Source organism: Puma concolor, chromosome D2 (assembly GCF_028749965.1).
Source record: "Puma concolor isolate L17-30 chromosome D2, mPumCon1.1.hap2, whole genome shotgun sequence".
Lineage (NCBI taxonomy): Eukaryota > Metazoa > Chordata > Mammalia > Carnivora > Felidae > Puma > Puma concolor.
In genome coordinates, this window is record NC_141677.1 from 37,910,881 (window position 1) to 37,932,101 (window position 21,221).

Consider the following 21,221-nt stretch of genomic DNA (forward strand, 5'->3'; position numbering starts at 1 on the left):
ACTGTGGTCTTTCTTATTGATTTTGGGAAATTCTTTATGTATTCTGCATACCTGTTCTTTGTTGGCTATATTTGTTTCAAAAAATTCTCCCTATAAGTAACCTGTCTTTTTATTGTTGCTATACTCTCTTTAGTTAAGAAAAGTTCTTAATTTTAGTGCAGTTAAATATATTTTTTATTTCTCTTATAGTTTATACCTCTTTGAGTCTTGAAAAAAACTTTCTGAGAAAGTTTCCTAAGTGGAGGTCTGAGAAGACTTGCAGACCCTCTCCTGAGTAAAATAACTATACCTGATAAAAATTATGAAAATAACATCCATTTGAAGTCTCCAGACATATGTTCTAAGACATATAGTAAATGAAGAACATTTATCCCAAAACATCTAGAAAGTCTTGGTAAAAACAGTGTGAATCTGTGGTACCAGAGACATGACCCTCCCACCTCCCCTTTCCCAGCTCAACCTGATGGAAGCAATACTCTGATTGGGTTTGGTCAAGAATATGAAGCTCCCTCTCCCGTCAGTTCTCAATGAAGGACTATCGAATCTCTGTAAGAAATGCAAGCCACCAGTGTTTGCCATCCCCCTTCTGACTCTGTATAGCAGAAACCAATTTCCAGGTGAGTGTGGCCAAGATGTAAGAGCTCCCTTCCTTCAACCAAGTCTTACTCGTAGGGCAGAGGCTTTAGATCAAGAATACTGATAGCTCTGGGGCACCTGGGTGGCTCAGTCAGTTAAGTGTCCGGCTCTTGATTTCAGCTCAGGTCACGATCTCACAATTGTGGGATTTAGCCCTGCTTTAGGCTTCATGCTGGGCATGCTTAAGATTCTCTCTCTCCCTCTCCCTCTGCCCCTGCCTTCCCCCAAAAAGAATACTGATTGCTCTGATCACCTTTACTGAGCATGATTAGAAAGCAAAAGTTGCATGTTTGGAAAGCAAAAAAGTGCCAGGGGCTACTGCCTCTATCTAGCACCATGCTCACAAGACAAAAGTGTCACTCAAGAGAAGTGTGCCACTGTCTCCACCCCTAGCTTCACAGCAGTGGCCTTGAAATTTCGCTCAGTTGAAGAACAGAGAGCTAACTTCATATCCCTCCCCAACAAAACTTAGTTTATTTGGAACAGAATGTGGGAAAGTTCAAGACTAAGAGTATTCTTGATGGTAAGCAATTAAGAGAGGGCTGGTAGCTGCATGAGAGCATCAGCTAAACCATAGGCCAGCTGGATCACTACAAAGAACCAGGGAAGAGACGGCTAAGTAGAGCCACCCTAGGGTTAAAACAAGCCTGGACAACTTACTTCAAAAACTACTCTTATCAAAGACTTTTATTTCATTAGGTCAAACAATGGAACAATTTAAGCCCTAGGGTATATTGAAAAACAATAGAGAAATTAGTATGCAATTCATGAAGACTAAACAACTGGGTGTGATACCAAGAGAGACAGTGTAACAGAGAAACAGAGAAAGAGACAGTCATAAAACCCTGCTAAAATCGCCATAATCCCAGGGTGACATGCATTAGGTTGAGTCCCCTAAGGAGCGATATCAGAGGCTTCACATTTCAGGGAGAAATAAAGTCTATTAAAATAGTCTATACAAGTCAGTAAATGAATTAACAAGCAAGCAACGAAGTGTTAAGGAGGGGCTGTATTAATAAGGTTAGTACTTTGAAAATTATTGTGCTTTTCTTTCTTTTGGCTTCTTTATAAGGCATAAAATTATATAAAGTAATAATTAAAGCAAGGTATTGTTGGAAGGAAGAATTAGTGCTCAGAGTTGCTACAATATATTATCTAAAATGTGCAGTTTTCACCAAGAATTATGAGACATGAAAAGGAATAGGAGTCTGTGAAACATGCAACAGAACTAGCCGTGAGAGGGCCAAGATGTCAGACTTAGACCACGATTTCAAAGCAGCTATTAAAAATTCAAAGAACTGGGCCCCTGGGTGGCTCAGTTGGTTAAGCATCTGACTCTTGATTTTGACTCAGGTCAAGATCTCACCATTCATGAGTTTCAGCCTCACATCAGGTTCTGCACTAACAATGCAGAGCCTGCTTGGGATTCTCCTCTCTCCCTCTCTCTCTCTCTGCCCCTCCCCAGCTCTCTGTCTCTCTCTCTCTCTCAAAATAAATAAATAAACTTAAAACAATTTCAAAGAACTGAATCAAACCACCCTTACAGATGTAAGGGAAGATATGATGACAACACCTTCTTTTTTATTGTTTATTTATTTTTGAGAGAAAGAGAGAGACTGAGCCTGAGTCAGTCATGACTCATGGGGGAGGGGCAGAGAGAGAGACACACACACAGAATCAGAAGCAGGCTCCAGGCTCTGAGCTGTCAGCACAGAGCTCGATGCAGGGCTGGAACTCATGAACCACGAAATCATGACCTGAGCTGAAGTGGGATGCTTAAGCCACTCAGGCAACCCCCTCGAAAATATTTTTAAATGAATAACCGTTGAAAACTTCCCAGGTAGGTACAGCATTCCAATGTTACCCAGGCTGCCTCCCACTGACAATGTTTTAACTAATGTTCAGCTCACTGTGTGTCTATTTATCATCTATTTTGACTTACTCCTACCACTTTGTGCTGCCTTTTTAATTTTTTATAAATCTTTTCTGGCTTATTTCACATTGATATATTTTTTGTTGCATTTTCTTTTCTGCTGATTTGGAAATTATACACTGCTTCTTCTGTTAAATGGCTACTCTTAAATTTTACTGCTGCACACTAAACTTAATGTCTAAGTACTAGGAATACTTCTGCACTTCTGAATAGTTCAAACATTTTGGATGGTTTAACTCTGATCACCAATCTATATCTATTCCTCTAATATTGTTTATCTATTTTTTCCTAGCTTATATTGCTTTCCTTTTTTTTTTCAATAATTGTTTCCTTAAATTTACTCACTTAGATTTATTTGCTACTTTATTTGTTCACCCTTCTTTCTGTATTTTACAATTTCCTTTTGAGATCATTTTTCTTATTCCAGGCTAAAAGGGGATTTTTTTTGGAAAAACTAATAAACTAATAATATTAATCTAAAAAAAGTAAAAAAAGGACACAAATGACCAATAACAAAATAAAAAAAGACATCTCTTTAGATTATCCCAATATTAAAAAAGGTATGATTAACTTTATCCTAAAAATCTTTAAATTTTCCTTGAAACAGAACGATTCCACTCATTGTGACATCACGGAACACCAAAGACAAAGAGAATATCCTGTATGTCTCCAGATATTACCTGAGAAGGGAAGACAATGAGACAGTTGAAGCTGTTTAAACTACACTAGAATTATACTCCTTACTAAATTATCATTTAAGTTCAAGTGAAAAATAAAAACCTTTTCTCACAAGGAAAAACTAAAAGAGTTCATCACCGATAGACTCTTCCTAATGACAGTTAAAAAGGTGATGCTTAGGGGCCCCTGGGTGGCTCAGTTGGTTAAGTGTTGGACTTTGGCTCAGTTTGGCTAAGGTCAGGATCTCACTGCTTGTGGGTTCAAGCTTGGAATCTGGAGCCTCCTTTGGATTCTGTGTCTCCCTCTCTCTCTCTGCCCCTCCCCAACTCATGCTCTCTCTCTCTCTCTTTTCTCTCTCTCTCTCTCAAAAATAAATAAACATTAAAAAGAATTTTTTTAAAAAGGTGAGGCTTGAAAACAAGACACAGACTACCAATAATAAGGATAAAAAAGGGGTACCTATCATTAACAATACTGTATTATACCCTTCAAACTCTGTTAAGAGGGTAGATCTCATTTTAGGGGTTCTTATTGCAATAAAATATAAATAAGTAAGAAGGATTAAAAAGAAAAAGTAACAGAAGAAAATATACCAGGCATGAAAAGTAATTCTCTGATTAGGGAAGGTATTTTAACGGACACAATATTCAAAAGGCATACATTAAAACATTTGTGTAAATAACTAAATCATTTAAAAATATTCATATCAAAAACAAAATGTCATGTACAACATCATAAACCCATTTGTCAAAAGACAAAAATGGTGTATTTATTTCTGATAAATACTAACTGGTATATCATTCCAAAGATTCCACTGATGAACTAAACAAGCTATACAATTTAAAAAAAAATTTTTTAATGTTTATTTATTTTTGAGAGAGAAACAGAGTGAGAGTGGGAAAGGGTACAGAGAGAGAGAGAGGGAGACATAGAATCGGAAGCAGGTCCCAGGCTCTGAGCTGTCAGCACAGAGCCTGACGTGGGGCTCAAACTCATAAACCATGAAATCATGGCCTGAGCCGAAGTTGGACGCTTAACTGACTGAGCCACACAGGTGCCTCCCCAATTTTTTTTAAAGACAAACTGTTGTAGACATTGGTATGCCACAAAGACAGTGATGAGCTTAAAGGTTGAGGTTTATTACTAGGTGGTCCCACTCCCCATTCTAACATGGATAAATCATGACTGACCACGAAAGTCTAAGTCAAACACATTAGTCATCAGTCCTTTTCTGGTTATCATTCTGGGTGTGGGCACAGGATCCCATCCTGACTGACGGGAACTGAAGGGCTGTGTGCAAGGTGCCTCTAGAAAAGGTTTCCTCTCTAATGGGAAGAGTGCCATCAAAGAAAATGGTCTTTCTTCACAGGACATTGCTATATCTGCACGTGACTTTTAAAAGAATGGCAGCCACTGTGTGACCACAAACACAGTGGTGGCCAGCACACGGAAGGAACAGGCACAAAAGGGAAAACACCCAGAGTCTCAGTAAAACGGCATGTTCCTGCATCAACCAATCCTGTGACTAAGTCTCCCCTGGGCTTTTCATTTTATCAGGTGACAACCACCTACTGTCCCAGCCACATTTAGCTGGGCATTGCGATACTTACAGTCAAAGCATCCTGGTTAATAGAACATTCCACCTTGAAGAGAGTGTGGAAAACCAGGGACTCAGTGATGGGTGGTAGAATGTTTTAAGACACCCTCTTTGGGGAATCGTCTGGCAGTATCAAATACAGTTAAAACGTTTTCAAAAATGACAGAGCAATTCCAGTTCTGGGAATTTATCCTATACTATTATATCTGTGCACAAAGATATACACACAGGATGTTCACTGAAGCCTTGGGGGAAATAAAAGAAGCTGAAAACTACCTAAACGTTCATGGGTATGAGAAAGGCTAAATAAAATACTCATTATATGGAATACTATGTAGCCCTTAGAAAGATTGATGGATGGGGGTTCCTGGGTGGCCCACTTGGTTGAACGTCTGACTTTGGCTCACGTCATGATCTTGTGGTTCGTGAGTTTGAGCCCCGTGTCGGGCTCTGTGCTGACAGCTCAGAGACTGGAACCTGCTTCGGATTCTGTGTCTCCCTCTATCTGCCCCTCCCCACTCATGCTCTGTGTCTCTCCCTCTCAAAAATAAACATTAAAAAACAATTTTAAAAAGAAAGATTGATGGATGGATAAAAAACAGTCCACACGTTATACTGATTTTAAAAAGATATACAAAAAATATATAAAGTGTATGTATAAATTAAAGCATACTGTGTTCAGATTATGCTCGTATGTACAGAAATTATTTCTGGAAGGATAAAGAAGAAACTATAAAGTATGATTGTCTGTAAGGAAGGGAACTGGGTGACTAAGAGAGACCAGGCAGAAGAATCACTTACACTGTTTACTTATCTCCCATCTTTAAAATTTGTGCAACTAGTATACGTGTTCTATTATAATTAATGCGTTAATTTTTGCATTAATAATAATGTTAATAAATAAAACACTAATAATGCGTTTGCATTAATTGAGGGGTGAAAGATCCTTGAAAGGCATATCCTTTCTTTGCAAGATGCCTTGATTAAAAAAGACTGTGCAAAACAAAAGCAGCCCGCGGTCCAGACTGGTGCTGCCCAATTGAGGCTTGAGGAAAAGGGCAGCCTTGGGGCTGGACTTAACCAGCTGGGTCCTGCAGTTCCTCCTGCCAGTGTGCAGAGGGCGCTGTGTTGGTGCTGAGGGTGCAAGTGACAGGAAGGACAGTTTGAGTGGCTTCTAAGACACGTGCTTGCTAGCTGGACAGGTCCCGAGCTCAACACTTGCAACAAACTCAGCAGTAGAGAAAATGTCCCTGTGTCTCAGGCTTGCCTGCTGTACACGGGACACTTTCAAATAGGGAACAGTGAGATGCAGAGCCCTAGAATGGTCTATTGGAGTGAGGCAAACTGCGTTCCCATTGTGGTAAAGCCACATATCCTTTGTGACCTTAGGCCCTTACTTATTCATTTTTCCTAAAAAGAAGTATCTGAAGCACTTTTCTTAATGTAATTATGCGTGTTTAATCTAAACAAACCTGAACAAAACAGAAACGTAAAGTGAAAGTAAAAGTCTCTCATATGTCCTGTCAGTTTTTCCCTCTGCTCCTGCCCTACCTTGACAATCATGTCTATGGTTTGCCCTATTTCCTCCCAAATTTTAATGACTCTAAATATACCTGCTCATTTGACAAAAGTATGATCCTAATATGCATTATATTTTCCCATTGTATGCAACATAGGCCAGGAATCAGCAAACTTTTTCTGTAAAAGGTAGGATTGTAAACATTTTAGGCTTTACATACCATCCAGTTTCTGTCATAATTGCTTATCTGTGCCATTTCAGCAGGAAATCAGCTACAGATGATACATAATGAACGGATGGAACTGTGATTTAACAAAACTTTATTTACAATACAGGCGGCAGGGCCACGTTGGGCCTCAGAGACATAATTTGCCCCTCCCCCCCCCCCACACATACACACTTCATCTCTTTTACTGGGTACCTAATACTCCATTGAATGGATGAGTAAATCCCTTGTTGAAAGATACCTACAGCTATTTCTGTTCGGAGCTCTCTTAATCAAGCACTGCTTATCAACTAGCTCACACTCTCTCCATCCCTCTGCTCACTGCTTTGCCCGGTACACTGACATTTTATGCCTGCTCCTTACTGCACTTGTCTCCTTGTGCTTTTACCAGCCGAGCTTATCAGCAACTCCAGGCATGTTTAAACATTTGTACTTGTTCCTGCAGAATGGATTTTAATTCAATAGTATGCTAACTGAAGAAACAGAAGTACTTGAGAAAGAGATTGTTGATTCCAACCAAAAGTCTTTTTGAAAAGACTGGATTGAGGCAAATAGTTTTAGAAACAAATCTTGCAAGGTGGCTCAGTTGGTTAAGTGTCCCATTGCGGCTCAGGTCATGATCTCAAGGTTCATGGGTTCGAGCCCCACATCGGGCTCTGTGCTGACAGCTCAGAGCCTGGAGCCTGCTTCGGATTCTGTGTCTTCCTCTCTCTCTGCCTCTGCCCCATGTTTTAAATAAACGTTTAAAAAATAATAAATAAACAAACAAATAAAAACATTTTTAATCTGTCAAATGAGGTATGGGTGAAATAACTAGAACAGATAGAAAAGCCAAGGAGCATGAGTTGGGCAGTGGGTGTGAAAGCCCCACGTTAGTTCTTTGGAAAGCATAGGCCCTGCTCTTATGGTGCATCTGGGCACAGGTACTCTGTCCTGCTTCCTCCTGCAATTTTCAGAGGCTGGACTGGGCAGGGGAACTGCCTTCTGCCCAGTGACGCCCCACACTCCCACCTTGCCCGGCCATCTTTTCCAGGTCTTGGGGGACCTATTATCTCTGATTTTTAGCTTACGTTTTCAGACTCTCTGGCTGTGAAAGGTTAGTAAGCATGAGATTCTGCTTCTTCTCTCAAAGGCCCGGTCCATTAACATTTAAAATAGTGCCTATGCTGGTATTTACATTTTGATATCGTTCATGCTTTATTTCTTTTGCACACTGTCTATTCTGTTCCCCCCAGTTTTTCTCCCAGGCAGAATCTATCTTATCTGACATTGCAAAGCAGTTAACATTGATTCTGGTGAATGGTCTACTTTGATTTTTGCTACAGGGAGATTTTAGCACAAATTCACATATATTGTTTTCTCAACAAATAGAAAAATATGTTCCACATTCATTGTGCCACGTATGCCGAGCCTGCTCTATTGTAACTCACTGTCTTGTCTCTTTTATTTGTTTTCTCTGTCACTGTCGATCTTTTCCTAATACTTCATCTTTTATGCAGACTCCTTCCTTGGAGCCGAATTTGGCAGTGGAGTTTGCCTAACTAATGGGGACCATATGCTCTGCAATTACATTCCCCAACAACGTTCAGATTTGTTAGCAAATATTGGAGAAGGCAAGTTGAGAAACTGAAGTGCAAAGACTGTCAGGAATTGGCACGTCCTGACAATAAACCTGCTCTTGCTGACCCCTGTGAGTGAGTTCTGGTGTGGGCTGGTCTTGGCTTAGGCAGAGCTGGGGTTTGTTTGTAGACTGTTTCTCAAGGAGGCTGAGTGCCTCTTATGTGTTCCCAATGGCATACTGTGCTGACCCCTCTAGATCAGTTTTGAATACATGACTCTTATCTATTTATCCGGTGGTTCCATCCGCTCCCAGACTGGAGACGGAGATCATGATGTTGTTACTTACTGTTGTATCCCCAGCTCCCAGTAGAGAAATGTGAACACAATAGCTATTCAGTAAATATTTGGCTGATGAACAATGAAGTAATCTCTAGAATACATTAAGTGCCACTACACTATATACATTGCATGTATATAACTTGGATGGCTTTTCTCCACTCCCCAGTTCCTTCCCTTTCTCCAGGCTAGACCAGACTTAACCTTGGGAGTCCAGCCTCCCTCAAAGAGTTTAAACTGCCAGGATTCTGAAGAAGAGGGAAATCATGGCCCTGAAACCACAGTGCTAATTTTGAAGAGGTCTTTTTTGTCTTGAGACAAAGTTTCATCTATTGCTCCGTGGGGGGTGAGTGTGAGTCAAAACTTTAGAAACTTGTCCTGGGTTTTGATGATATAAATGCAGGGGGAAAGAACATTGCTTGGCTCTGCAGATGTCAAGAAAGGGTAGTCAGCTTGGGAGCATGCGGCTGAGGAGAAAAGTTTTCTAGCCTCCAAAGTCCTGTTTAAAGGCTACCTATGTCTTTACAGGCTTTCATGCGGACGACCTCTGCATGAGCATGTGGTCCCTCTGGCACCACATCCAATGTCAGTGGCTCTCCCTCTCACCCACTGTGCATTGCAGCCTTGCCCGGGCACCCGCTGACCATCTCCTTGGACCTGTAAGGGTCTGTGTGTGCACTCCGAGCTGGAAAGGCACTCGAAAGGCAAGCCCGTGGCTGTTATCAGTCTACAACTTTGCCTTCATCCGAGAGAGCTAAGCTATCTGGCAGGAACTCAGGGACTTTGCCAACCTCATCCCCACCCCACCCCCAAAACCCCCACAGACACGGGTGCTACAGAAACACAAGGAACACTCGTTGTTTTAGAACACAAATACATAAATTTTTAATCTGCGAAAAATACAAAATGAAACCATGTACAAGTTATGTACAAACCCTTTTTACAAGACAAGAGAGTTATCACTGGTTGTTACAGATGACAGAGTTGGGCAGATCATTTCAGAGCACCGGCATTTATTCTCTCCTCCAATTCCTGATCCGTCATGGTAATTAATCATAATCATAATCATAATGCCAGCAATCAAAAGTTTGAAAGACAGATGAATAAGCCACGCTCTTTTTCCTTAATGAATATGTAGGCTGACCTCTGTGTAAGTGTACTTTTTTTTTTCTTTGTCCCTGAAGAAACATTGAGTGCAGGTTTTGGTGTTAAGTGGGGAAAGCTTTTGCTTCAGCATCTGGGTGGTGGGATGTGGGCCAGAAGTTTTAGGCAGGATGCAATCGTGCCACCTGGGAATGGAATGTTTTTAATTAGGATTTCCAGGCTGAGTTTGGTTTATGTCTGAAATGTTGCAGTTCTGGTCAAACGTGTCTTGGGCTGTGCGAAGCGGAAGGAAGGGAAAGGGGGTGCGCCGCTCTGGGGCAGCGAGGCTTTGGTTTAGTGTGGAAATGGGGCTCTGTCAACGTTGTTGGCAGGGATCCCTTGCCTGCTGGCTGCCTCTCACACTGACCCTGAATCCCATGTGAGGAAAGCTCTGGTTTGCTCTGGCAGGCGTGTGTCAGTGCCGTGTATACATTTCCATCTAAGATTCTGAACAGCCATCTCGGTAACGCTTCCAGAGGCAGGGACACTGGAGAGCTTTGGTGTCACGTTTGTCCCTGTTCTGCTGAATTGCAAGGTAGGGGAGAAGAAACACAGATGTCCTCAAGGGGATAAGCAGACCAAATGAAACCTTTTTAAACTTAAAATCTACCTAAACATTAAGGTCAGTTTTCACTGGGCCAAAGAACCTCTCCCCTTCTGCTCCCTGTCCAGAAAAGCCACCAAGGCAAAGGGATGGTCGCATTTGTTTTAAGAATGCTAAAACCAAAGCTTCCAGTGTGTGTGGTGTTCAGGAAGGGATGAAGAATAATGGGGTGACATGAACAGGGAGGGGAAAGAAGACGCCCACTTCAAGAGCCCTCTCTTTTGAGTCCTTCTCCAGGAAGTCCTGCCCACCCTGCATTTCCCATGGCATCCAAAATAACACACAGTGGCCAGCTGACTGTCCACCTTGAGCCAGGCCTCATGACAAGCTCTGCAGATAAAGACACATCAACAAAGTCCTCGCCCTTATCATGTGAGTCTTTTTACTTCTGAGTCATCATCTCCAATACCCTTCAGCACCAATGAAGGTGACTCACCTTTATTTCTTAGAGTTTCTCTCTCCTTTTTGCCATTTTTCTGTTTTTAGAGTACTCTGGATCCCCTATCACAACGGCATTTACCGATTTCGTTCCTTTTAGCTCCTACAAGCATGGCTGTAGCCCCCTATCAGTCTTCCGCCAGATGACCTTCCATACCTATGCTTCCTCCCTTGGAAGACTCAGCCATGTTCCCCACTTCACAAGTATCTCAGTGGCTCTGACTTCCAAATGCACAAGGCCTGCTGGAACCCTCTCCCCAGCTCCACTTGCCCACTCCTTTTTGCCTGCAAGGTCCTCCTTAAGGAAAGCTCTCAGCTTCTTCCACTCTGAATGAATCCAATACGACATTGCTCAGCTGCCTACATTTGCTGGCTCCCCTTCCTGTCTTCTTGTTTTCTTTCCTAGTCTTCCACATCATTCTTCCCTTGAGGTCCAAAGGCAGTGTCCCTTTCACAAAGAACCTTTTCCAGAACCAGTTATTGCCCCAACACCCAGTGCACCCACCAGCCCTTAACAGCCCCAACTAAACTTCTAGTATGATCCATAAGACTAATCTGAGGAGAGTAGGCGCTTCCCATACTGAGTTCTTGACTTGGAACATGCACTCTTAAGAACTCAATGCTGCTGAGAAAACATTTAGCTCTGCATATGTCCTCATGATGACTTCCAGGAGGAACTGACATTTGAAAACTTTCAACCTAAAAAATGAACAGGCATAGGTGTTCATCACTCCATTTACAACTTTTAGCGGCTTTCCGTAGCTTTCTAAATCAAGTCTCAACCCTTGGCCCTTAAGACTGTCTACTTCCTAAGGTCTCATCTTAGATTTCTTCAGCTCCCCTACACAATCGTGTCACTGTAGACAAAATAGACTGTGTATTGAAATCACATTCCATCCAATGAGCCATGGCCCATTAAATCACCTCTTCCTGGAAAACCTTCATTCTCTTGATTTCTCCAGGCATCTATTTCCTATTGAAATACCTCCAAAACCCATCAAGCATTATATCACTCTGTATTCTTCTCAATCCGTATAATTCAATGCAACCTTTCCTTCCTTTCTAAAGCATTAACTCTTGCCACCACACACCTGCCCCTGGCTGATGGTGCTTGAAAATCCTATTTTTATCATTTTGTTTTTGTTCATTCTTCCTAGCTCCTAGATGCATGTCCTGACTTGTCTTGTCTTAAGATACTTGAGTCCCAGGCCCTTTTTCAAAAAATGAGGCAAAAAAAGAAGGCCTGGTACAGATAGACTAATTCAACATTCCTTCCCCAGTCTAACCACATGAGGCTGTGGTATAATGCAGTCTCCAACTGGTGTGCAGCTAAAGGGTTTCTGCGTCTGGGCAGACAGGCTACTTTCCGAATGTGTTCCAAGCAATGGCTAAGTAGGGTCTGTAGTTCCTTGGGAAATAAAATTAAGCATAAAAGTATTCTCTGAACTGTCTTATTTTATGGAAATTTTGAAAATATGAACAAGTGGTTATTGCATGGGCAACAACCAATCAGAGTAGACTTCACTTAAAAATCCAATATGGCCACACTCATACAAACTGGCTGGAAATTGTTTCTATTTACCACTTTCCATTAACAAATCCAAAGGGCTGTATCACTGCCTTACATGACCATGGGATTTGAGTGTCAAATCATCTCTGCTGAATAGAAAAATAAATGTACTTTGAGAACATGGGGTGAGTAGGGGAGGAGCAGAAAGGGAATTTACCAGGTGAGTTTCAAATGAAACCTCAGTTCCCTTTGCTTTTTAAAGAGGATGAGTCAAGCCCTAAATAAAAAAGTCCCTTTCAAAGACCACAGTGATTGGTGATTTTACCATCATTCCAAAAGCTACAAAGAGGAACAGAATAGAAAACAGACTTTAGGGACTGAATAGAAAACTGACAGATTCTGCAATGGACCACCATGTCCAAGTTGAGTGGATTTGCTTGTTCTTCTATGAGTAAGGTGGCTCATGTTCAAATCAGTTGGTTTGATATTCTTTTTTTCTCTGTCTTCCTACCTCTCTTCCTCCTTTTGCTCTTTCCTTCCTTTCTTCCTTTACTGAGATTCTCATTGAAAATTAAGAATGATAGATCAAAATTAGACTTATGAATGTAAGTAACAGAGATGGTATACCAAGAAAGGAATACTAAGATGGAAGAAAAGAAATAAAATAAACAGGACAGGAAATGAAGTGAGAAGTGAGACAGTTGCTTCCTAAAGCCCAGATCCACTTGTGGAAATAAAAATGAGGAAAAATCCCAGAAATCCAGGGGTCAGAGCTTGTCACTACATATTGAAAAGTGGAGAGATGGGTTAGAGATGAAGGAATTGACTAGAACTTGAGCCTGGTGCCAAGAGAAAAGGTAGGTAGGGATGAGATGGAGAAGACCCTGGGAACACACAGAAAAGTCTGGACCACACCATGACCCAAGAGAACTTGAAGTCTGAAATTGCATTTGAACCTAAGGAGACTCCAAACTGTAAGATGGAGGAATGAGGAATGAACTTAATTTCCACGTTTCTAGAGCAGAAACTGCACACTACTCGCAGGAGTATCACTTGAGTACTGCAGCAAGAGGACCGTCATTCCAGCACAAGATTGTCTCCACAGGCTGTTCCCACGCTCCCACTCCCAAGCAAGCTCACAGCTTCCCAGACCTGGAAGGGAGGCCATTTGGATGAATCTCTCTCATTTCCAAATGAGGTCCCTGGGACTCCAGGGGTTTCAAGAACATTCTCACATAGCTGGTTATTTGTAGATATAGTTCTTGAGTACTCATATTAAACCACAAGAAAGGAAGTTGCACTTTTTCTCTCTTTTCAACCTCAATTTTAGGTGTGCCTGGGTGGCTCAGCTGGTTAAGCATCTGACTCTTGACTTCAGCTCAGGTTATGATCTCATGGTTCAAGAGATGGATGCCTGCATCTGGGTTCTGTGCTGACAGTGCAGAGCTTGCTTAGGATTCTCTCTCTCCCTTTTTCTCTGCCCCTCCTCCACTTGTTCTATTTCTCTCTCTCTCTCTGTCTCTCAAAATACATAAAAATATTAAAAAAGAAAACATTCCCAATTTTCTAATGTTTTCTCAATTTCCCTCTTTCCAATCCTAACTGAACAGTTCTAATTCCCTGTTTTTTTTAAAGTTTTCAATAAAGTTTTGCACAAAATACATCATAAGATGCCCAACCTTTGGAAAGAAAAGCTCTGGGTGTCCCCCAACATGCCTTAGTCACAATCACTTACATTTGAAGTACTTTATATTGGTTCAAGGTGATATTTTTAAATATAAAATTGCTTAGATGAAAATAAAAGTTTTCTTAATAAGAAAGATGATGGTGGTGATGACGTTTTATAAATAGGTGGTTTTAAAATAGCCTCTTGGTGAGTCTTTGATTCTCAAAGCACCCAAGAGTCTTTATTTTGGGTAAAGGACTTTTCTGGAACCCTAAACTGGGATGGGAGATCATAGTCTTACAAGACAGACTGCACCAATGATGACTATCATTGGCTGCTGATAATTTAATCAGAAAATGTGGGAGCGGGTTTGTCACAGTGGGGTAGAATGATGACCTCTTCCCAGTCAGAGAGCTCAACCCATAGAAACTAATCAGGAAGCTCTAGCATTGGCTTGAGCCCTTCAGTGGTCATACAATCTTGTTTCTGTTCTTGTGTCACTTTTAACCTACTAGGCACCAGTCTTTGCCAAAGGAGCCACCAACCAGTCACTTTGCACACTTTCTCAATAAAAAAGTAAAGCTTGCTTTTATTTTCTGTTTGAGAACAGTTCATTATTGCAAAAGCAAAACTGCATGAGCTTGCTGCTCTACCTTAGAAGAAAAAATAGATTCCTGCCAATTAGTTTTTGGGGGCAGCTCTTTGCTGGTGGGAAACATCTTAGCCATTTTGGTCAAGAGAAAAAATTTCTTTCAACTATACTTGAATGAAAAGAAAAGAAGAGAAGAGAGAAGAGGAGAGGAGAGAAGAGGAGAGGAGAGGAGAGGAGAGGAAGGGAGGGGAGGGTAGAGGAGGGGAAGGGGGAAGAGAAGGGAAAAGAAAGAAGAAGAGAAGAGAAGAGAAGAGAAGAGGAAAGAGAAGGGAAGGGAAGAGAAGAGAAGAAAAAAGGAAAGGAAAGAAAAGGGAAGAGAAGAGAAGAAAAAAGGAAAGGAAAGGAAAGGAAAGGGAAGGGAAGAGAAGAGAAGAGAAGAGGAAAGAGAAGGGAAGGGAAGAGAAGAAAAAGGAAAGGAAAGGGAAGGAAAGGAAAGGACAGGAAAGGGAAAAGAAGAGAAGAGAAGAAAAGAAAAGAGAAGAGAAGAGAAGAGAAAGAAAAGAAAGAAAAGAAAAGAAAAGAAAAGAAAAGAAAAGAAAAGAAAAGAAATTTAGATTCAAATCTCTGGCCATGATGGTCACGGAGTTTACACGTCTGCTTCCAGACCGACTTGGCTGAAGAGATGGGTTTGAGAGGCATGGGACACTGTGTTTCCCTAAGGAAAGATCATTTAGGTGGCCACCATCACCTGCCCCATAGGATACCAGTTATAACAAATTCAGAAATGGTTATCAGGAAGAAGAGTGAAGAAGAGTCCACCAAGGTTCATGAAGGAAAGAAGAGCGTGGATTGCTGTGAATGTACTAAGGTGACCCCAATGCAAAATCATTATGTAGAAGAAGGCATAGCTTTCAGGAAAGTGGTAAAATCCTCACAAGGGATTCTCCCCACAAACCCATTCTACTGTTGGAAACCAGGAAATATTCATAAGCCTGAAGATAGACTGCTGACGTCATTTTAGTCTGCTGTGTAGACTAGTGATTGGTTATAAGTAGTTTTTAAACAATCCAATTGGACATACATTATATTCACAATACTTTTTATAGAACTAGTTCTACAAAATGTGACGACAGGGTAACCACAGTCTGACAAGTCACTTCAGGACGGCGCCTACAAGGCGGAAGCACAACTACATTGGTTCTGCAGGGAATAGACGGAGGTGGAAGCCATTTTGCCTACACTGGTAATTGGAGTACTTAGTGGACATATGTTTTCATGGTGATTTCGTTGCTTGGCTCTGATCTGATTTGCACTAATGTACTAAGTACCACAGGGTCATGGCCTAAAGAATTAATGGAATAGATACCATGGGACTTTGGGGGATATTTTAGTAAGTTTGAATTCTTTGAGTGTCCACAGTTGACATTTTTAAGAAAAGAAAAATCACTATCACATCCATGCTTCTCATAGACCCTGATGATTGTATAAAAGATTGATCATTTTGAAGTTGAAAGATTTGCTAAATCGTTTGGAACGTAACAGTTGCTGGGACAGAGAGCATGCAAGCCACAGCAGAGCTCTGAGACTTGATAATTGTGTCTGATGGCTAGAAAAATCTTTGAGCACAGTTGGAAGTGGCTGATACATTTGATTTCATTGCTGGTCATTTTCAAAGGCCTTTTCTAACAGTCTGTATTGAGCGCATTCATTGCTTTCCTTTTGTCGTTATTATGTTTTACACTGTCGCAGCTAGTTTGTGTGTTTTGTCCCAGCAACTAAAGGAAGGCTGGAAAAAATAAAATCTGGGCAAAAGTAGTCTCTTTGATCATGAAAATGTTCTGACTTTTTAACAAAAACTCAGTGAAAAGAATGATTGCATTATCATATCCTATTATTAAGTGGAACTACCCACTGGTGTTCACAAACTTTCAGGCTAGAAGCTCTGAGATTTGAGGAGTGGGGAGAAAGCCCACCAGAGCCTCCCAGAGTTGAAATTACTGTACTTGCGCAGGTGGTTTGGAGATAGGGAATGGGAAGCATAACAGCATGGAGGAGTCCCCACCATCAGAACAACAAACAGAGCAATATCTTGTGTGCGTCTGGTCCTCAACTTCCACGTCCCAGGCGTGCTCACGCCCCTCCTGGCATCGTTAGTTGGCTGGATAAACCTGATCTGGCAATTGTAGCAAAGCTGCAAGAAGGTCTTCCCTTTAAATATACGAACAAAGGGAGGAGAAATACAGAATGAAAACTAAAACTACAAAAATATGACTTTCAACTGTGAAAATAAATAAGTTTCCATTTATTAAGAGCTGGTGTCAGTGCAGCTAAAATACACACCCATCCAGGAAATTCACCTGCCCCCTTTTGTCTTCTTATATGAATTTACTAAAATACATGTTTACATCATTGGACCATTTTAAAATTGTTTTAGCAATCCATTTGCCTTCATTACGATCAATTGTGGTGGTGACCATCATTCTCCTCAAAGAAAAAGACAGAAAGAAGAGAAATACATATTAAGGAGTCTGGCCACTTACTCATTTTGATTTTGCATTGTTTAGATACAGGGAAGATATTTGACAATGAAAAAAAAAGAAAAAATATATTTTCTTTCTAATAAATAAAAATAATTTAAAATGCTAGAGGCTATACATGACTATTTTAATATGTTCATTTATAAATGAAATCATTTTCTTTTCCAAAATACATGGAAGCAATATTCAAGGCAGACAAAGAGAAAGATCTGTCTACTTTATTTTTCTTGCAATTCTCGCTTATCCTAACGTTTCCACCAGTGATTCAGCATGTAAGAGGAAGAAAAGTCACATCACCATTTATGAAGTTTGTCAGGCTTTAAAAAAAGAGTTCTGGTCTCCTGGAAGTCAACATTCATCTTCAACTTCTCTGATTGGTGGGATCAAGCTGCTTGTGGATTTATATTGGTTGATCTGGTTAGCCATGTGGGTACTCATGGGCTTGATTTGAATGTTTCTGGGATAGGCATTATCCGGTTCATCTGTAAACCATTTCTTTTCTGCTAAAGGGCGAAACGGATAGAGAACAAGAAGGAGAAATGAGAAGCTTAATTAGTCCTAGGGTAAAGCCTTTGGAAAGTTCCTTGAAAAAAAAAATGCAAAAATGTAATCGATAGAAGCTGACAGTGAATATAGTTGCTAAGAGGGAGTGCAGTGTAAGGAGAATTCCAGAACCTGGGACAGCTCTGCTGCCTGTGGCAAGTAATGACCAGCGTGCCCTTGGGACTTGCAAGGACCATGGGTAGGACCTCTGAGAACAAAGAGGGGTTGGAAGAGGAACTCCAGCAATGTTCTCTGGGGTTCCTTTAGTGGACTGGGAATCTTTGGTGGGAAGGAGATGCTGAATATATCAAATATTGGGCATAAACACTGTGCCTGAGGAAAGATTTGTGTGTTCACTGATTTGAGTGAAACATGAAGGAAGTCGTCCCCGACACAGAGCCAGTGATCTGGAACCTTATGCAGGATCTCCTCTTCCCAACCTGTACTTAGCTTTGTTTGTACGAGACATACTTGAAGTTATATCTCAATATACCACTCTTCTGTATTTTTTTTTTTTTTTTTTGCAGCCAGTTTTGAGGGTCTTAAAGGAAGCCCACAGATTTTGCTGGGTAATGAGACTGAAAATCAGAATGGTGACCAATGTTTTAAGACGGTTTTGAGATGGCTTTTTATTTCAAGAAAGAAAGCTCTGTGTTGGTATACAGTCATGAAAAGAATTCCTACTGGCAATATCTTAACCAACTATAATAATCCAAGCTGTTGACAAGGGAGCTTGACGACACCTTGGCATTTCATTTCCACCCTAAACACAGAGATGGCTGGGGGAGAACGCTGAGTCAGAGCGTTCGGGGGCTGGGGAGAGGAAGAAAATGGCCTAGTATCCTCGTGGCACTTCAGTGGTATTTTACAGGATTCAGGCCTTGCCCCCGCCTTTTTCTAGGATTTGAAACTTTCTGCATAATCGGCTATGTGTACAGATATGAAGAGACCGGGCAAATAAGACATTCTAATTTGGGAATCATATTAGTTAGTGGCTTAGGAAAAGAAAAGAAAAAAGGAAAAAGCTTTCAGGCACATCCACTGCTCTAGAGACGATGGCTTCTCTTCTACCTATCAGAACAATTCACAACTGCCCTGTTCATGGTTCTGGACTGATACGTAACAAAAATTGCTCACCTGGCTTGATAGAGAAGTGTGAGTATGTGTGTGCATGTGCGTCTGTCGGATGGGCTAATGATCTACAAATTCAGCATCTGTGATCAGCTCACGATCGCTCTGCTTATTTCTCCTTGATCTATACTTTCTCTTGCTGTGTCAAGTCTGAGCCCTCAATGTAAACACTGTCACTGGAGTGGGTTAGTGAGAGCTTGCTCACTACCCTTTGTTCAGCAGCTCAGTTTACCCCCAGGAAACTACTGTCTCTCTCTTGGATCATTCTCCACTCCCCTTTCTCCCGCTCTGGCTCTCTCACCTATTATAATTAAGTTCACTTTGATTTGAACAGATTGGACGATAGGAATTCATAATGCTACATCCTCACAGTGAAGCTAACTGATTAAGTGCTTTAAATTATTCCCCCTGACAGAATGATAAAGTTACAATCTGTTCTGAGATGATCTACAGCTTGCCAGACTCCTACAGCTTCTTTCTACATTCATTTATCTTTTTGTCAAGCAGAGTTTTTTTTTTTTTCCTAAGCTTCAATTCCATAGATCTTTTAAAGTCATCAGCACATCTGAATTATTAATGAGGCTTTAGAGGCAAGGTTCCTGATGGACTGGTTAAAAAAGGTTGTATAGAAATCCAGGACTGTGTACACATCAAAATAATTTCAGCTCCATTTAAAAAACCATTTAGTTCAAGTGTGACATAGATGAACCATTATGCATTTGTGGAAACCAATTTTTTGTGATCTACGATTAAACTAACCTTTCAGAGAGGAGTAAAGTGTGATGGTTATCATGTTTTAAAAGCATTGCCAGGCCGCTGAAACAATTTCAAACTACGACTTTTTCCAACGGTTTATGTATAAAGATGATTTTCAGAAGAGCTGAACCTAGCGCCTGTGCTGTTTGCCTGAGCTGCCCTTGGTTTTGGCTGTGCCACTGTGTGGACTGATTTTGCAAAGGGATTTAGTGCTGGGTTGGACATGCCAGGTTGGAAAGGAGACTGAACTCTGTTGATGGAAACGAGTAGGTCTTTTGGGCGAAAGACCTAAGACAGCTGCAATTTGCTGAAATTTTTACAACTGCTGCAGAGAATAATTGTTCAGAATTTAGTCTTTACAGTTCAATTCAAAGTTGGCATTTTGACCTTTCACGGCAGAGAGAATATCAATTTCCTTCTGCTGTCGGTAAGATAGAGAGCATTATTTCCCCATTTAAGCTTCATTCTCTTTCTTTCTAAATTTCTCTCCATAAAAGAAAATCTAAGAAGAGTAGCCCCTGTGTTTTGGCCACTGAACTTCCACACAAGAATGACTTGTGTTAAAGTGCATCCTGGTGATGAGTTGAGGTTTTTGTTATGCCTGAGAAACATGCTTTTTAATTTGGGTACCTTGTAAGATATAAACATATATGTTGTTGGAGACTTGGTTGGATAGGATGTTGAGGAAATGGAAATATATCAATGCTCTGAGCATTCTAGTAAAATATCCAGGGGCAAAGGTATTTCATGAAAAGATTCTCCCACAGGGCATCAGAGGAACACACACTTAACTGATCGCCAGTCGTTTTCTTCAACAGAGAGTGCGTTGAGCATGATGACGACACTTTGGTTCACTGAATCTCATCTTCCAAAGAAGAAACTGTGCCAATGGGAAGCTACAACATTGGCTATAGGAAGAATACTCAGGGAAAGGATTTAAATGGGTGCTGAAGTGGTCCAGGATAAATCCAAATCCCTGGGTTTATCTCCTCTCCCTGCCTCATCCCCTATGCCAAAAAGATTTCCGGGAGCTTCATTTTTGTTCCTAAAATGGGAGGGGCAATGGATCTAGCTGCAAGGAGCTCCTCACTGTCAGAAAAAACAAAACCAAAAACAAAAAACCAGCCCTATTTGTTAAGTCTCTCGAGGATGCAAAGCATGACGTCATCACTGCAAGTACAGTGCGTGACCTGCCCAGATCAGGAAAGGAAGACATTTTAGGCTCTGGCAAGTGGGCTAGAACAACATAGTGACTGCAGAAGAGATGCCTCTAAAAGACTTGGCACTACCATCGGGAGAAGGCACCTATCAAGACCAGCCACGCCATGAGCTATCCACCATGGACCAGTGATGAGGTGTGGGCTAAGGAGATGGCGTGGGGCAGTGGGGAAGTCTAAATGGATCTGGGGTCTCACACAGTAGTTGCATGGCTCCAAGAAAGTCACTATGTAATTGATCTCTGCTAGTTTCTCTTCTGTAAAATGGGCTAGTGATCAAATCTTCCTAATGTGGTCTGGATGAAAGGGGCTGGTGCTGGTGAAGCACTTACTGCAGGTCCAGATACGGTAAATAAACGTGAACACGTACGTCTGTTAGTAATAGTAGCCACATCACAGCATAGTGGCAGAGTTCATAGCCCAGCTTTAAATTCCACTCTGCCACTTTCTGGCTGGATGCCTTTGAACAAATCTTTCAGATTCTGCATCCTTCAAACAGAGATGCTAACCACATGTACATCTGAGCTTGTGTGAGGATTGAATGAGTTAATGTATGTAAAGTGCTTAGAAAAGTATCTGGCACCGAGTAAGCACTAAGG

General features: G+C 41.2%; 1 protein-coding gene across 21 annotated transcripts in view; it reads right to left on the reverse strand.

The window, feature by feature from the left end:
- Window positions 1-9,342: 9,342 nt before the first annotated feature.
- Window positions 9,343-21,221, reverse strand: part of KCNMA1 (potassium calcium-activated channel subfamily M alpha 1) — a 739,980-nt gene continuing 728,101 nt past the window's right edge. For 7 of the 21 annotated variants that reach the window (XM_086680080.1, XM_086680097.1, XM_086680084.1 and 4 more), the window contains one exon: window positions 17,322-17,478. In XM_086680080.1, the coding sequence (XP_086536206.1) occupies window positions 17,454-17,478 (25 nt within the window). In that variant the 3' untranslated portion in view covers window positions 17,322-17,453. Of the gene's footprint in view, window positions 17,479-21,221 lie in introns of all 21 variants that reach the window. The other 14 variants (XM_086680076.1, XM_086680093.1, XM_086680078.1 and 11 more) reach the window with 3 other exon arrangements.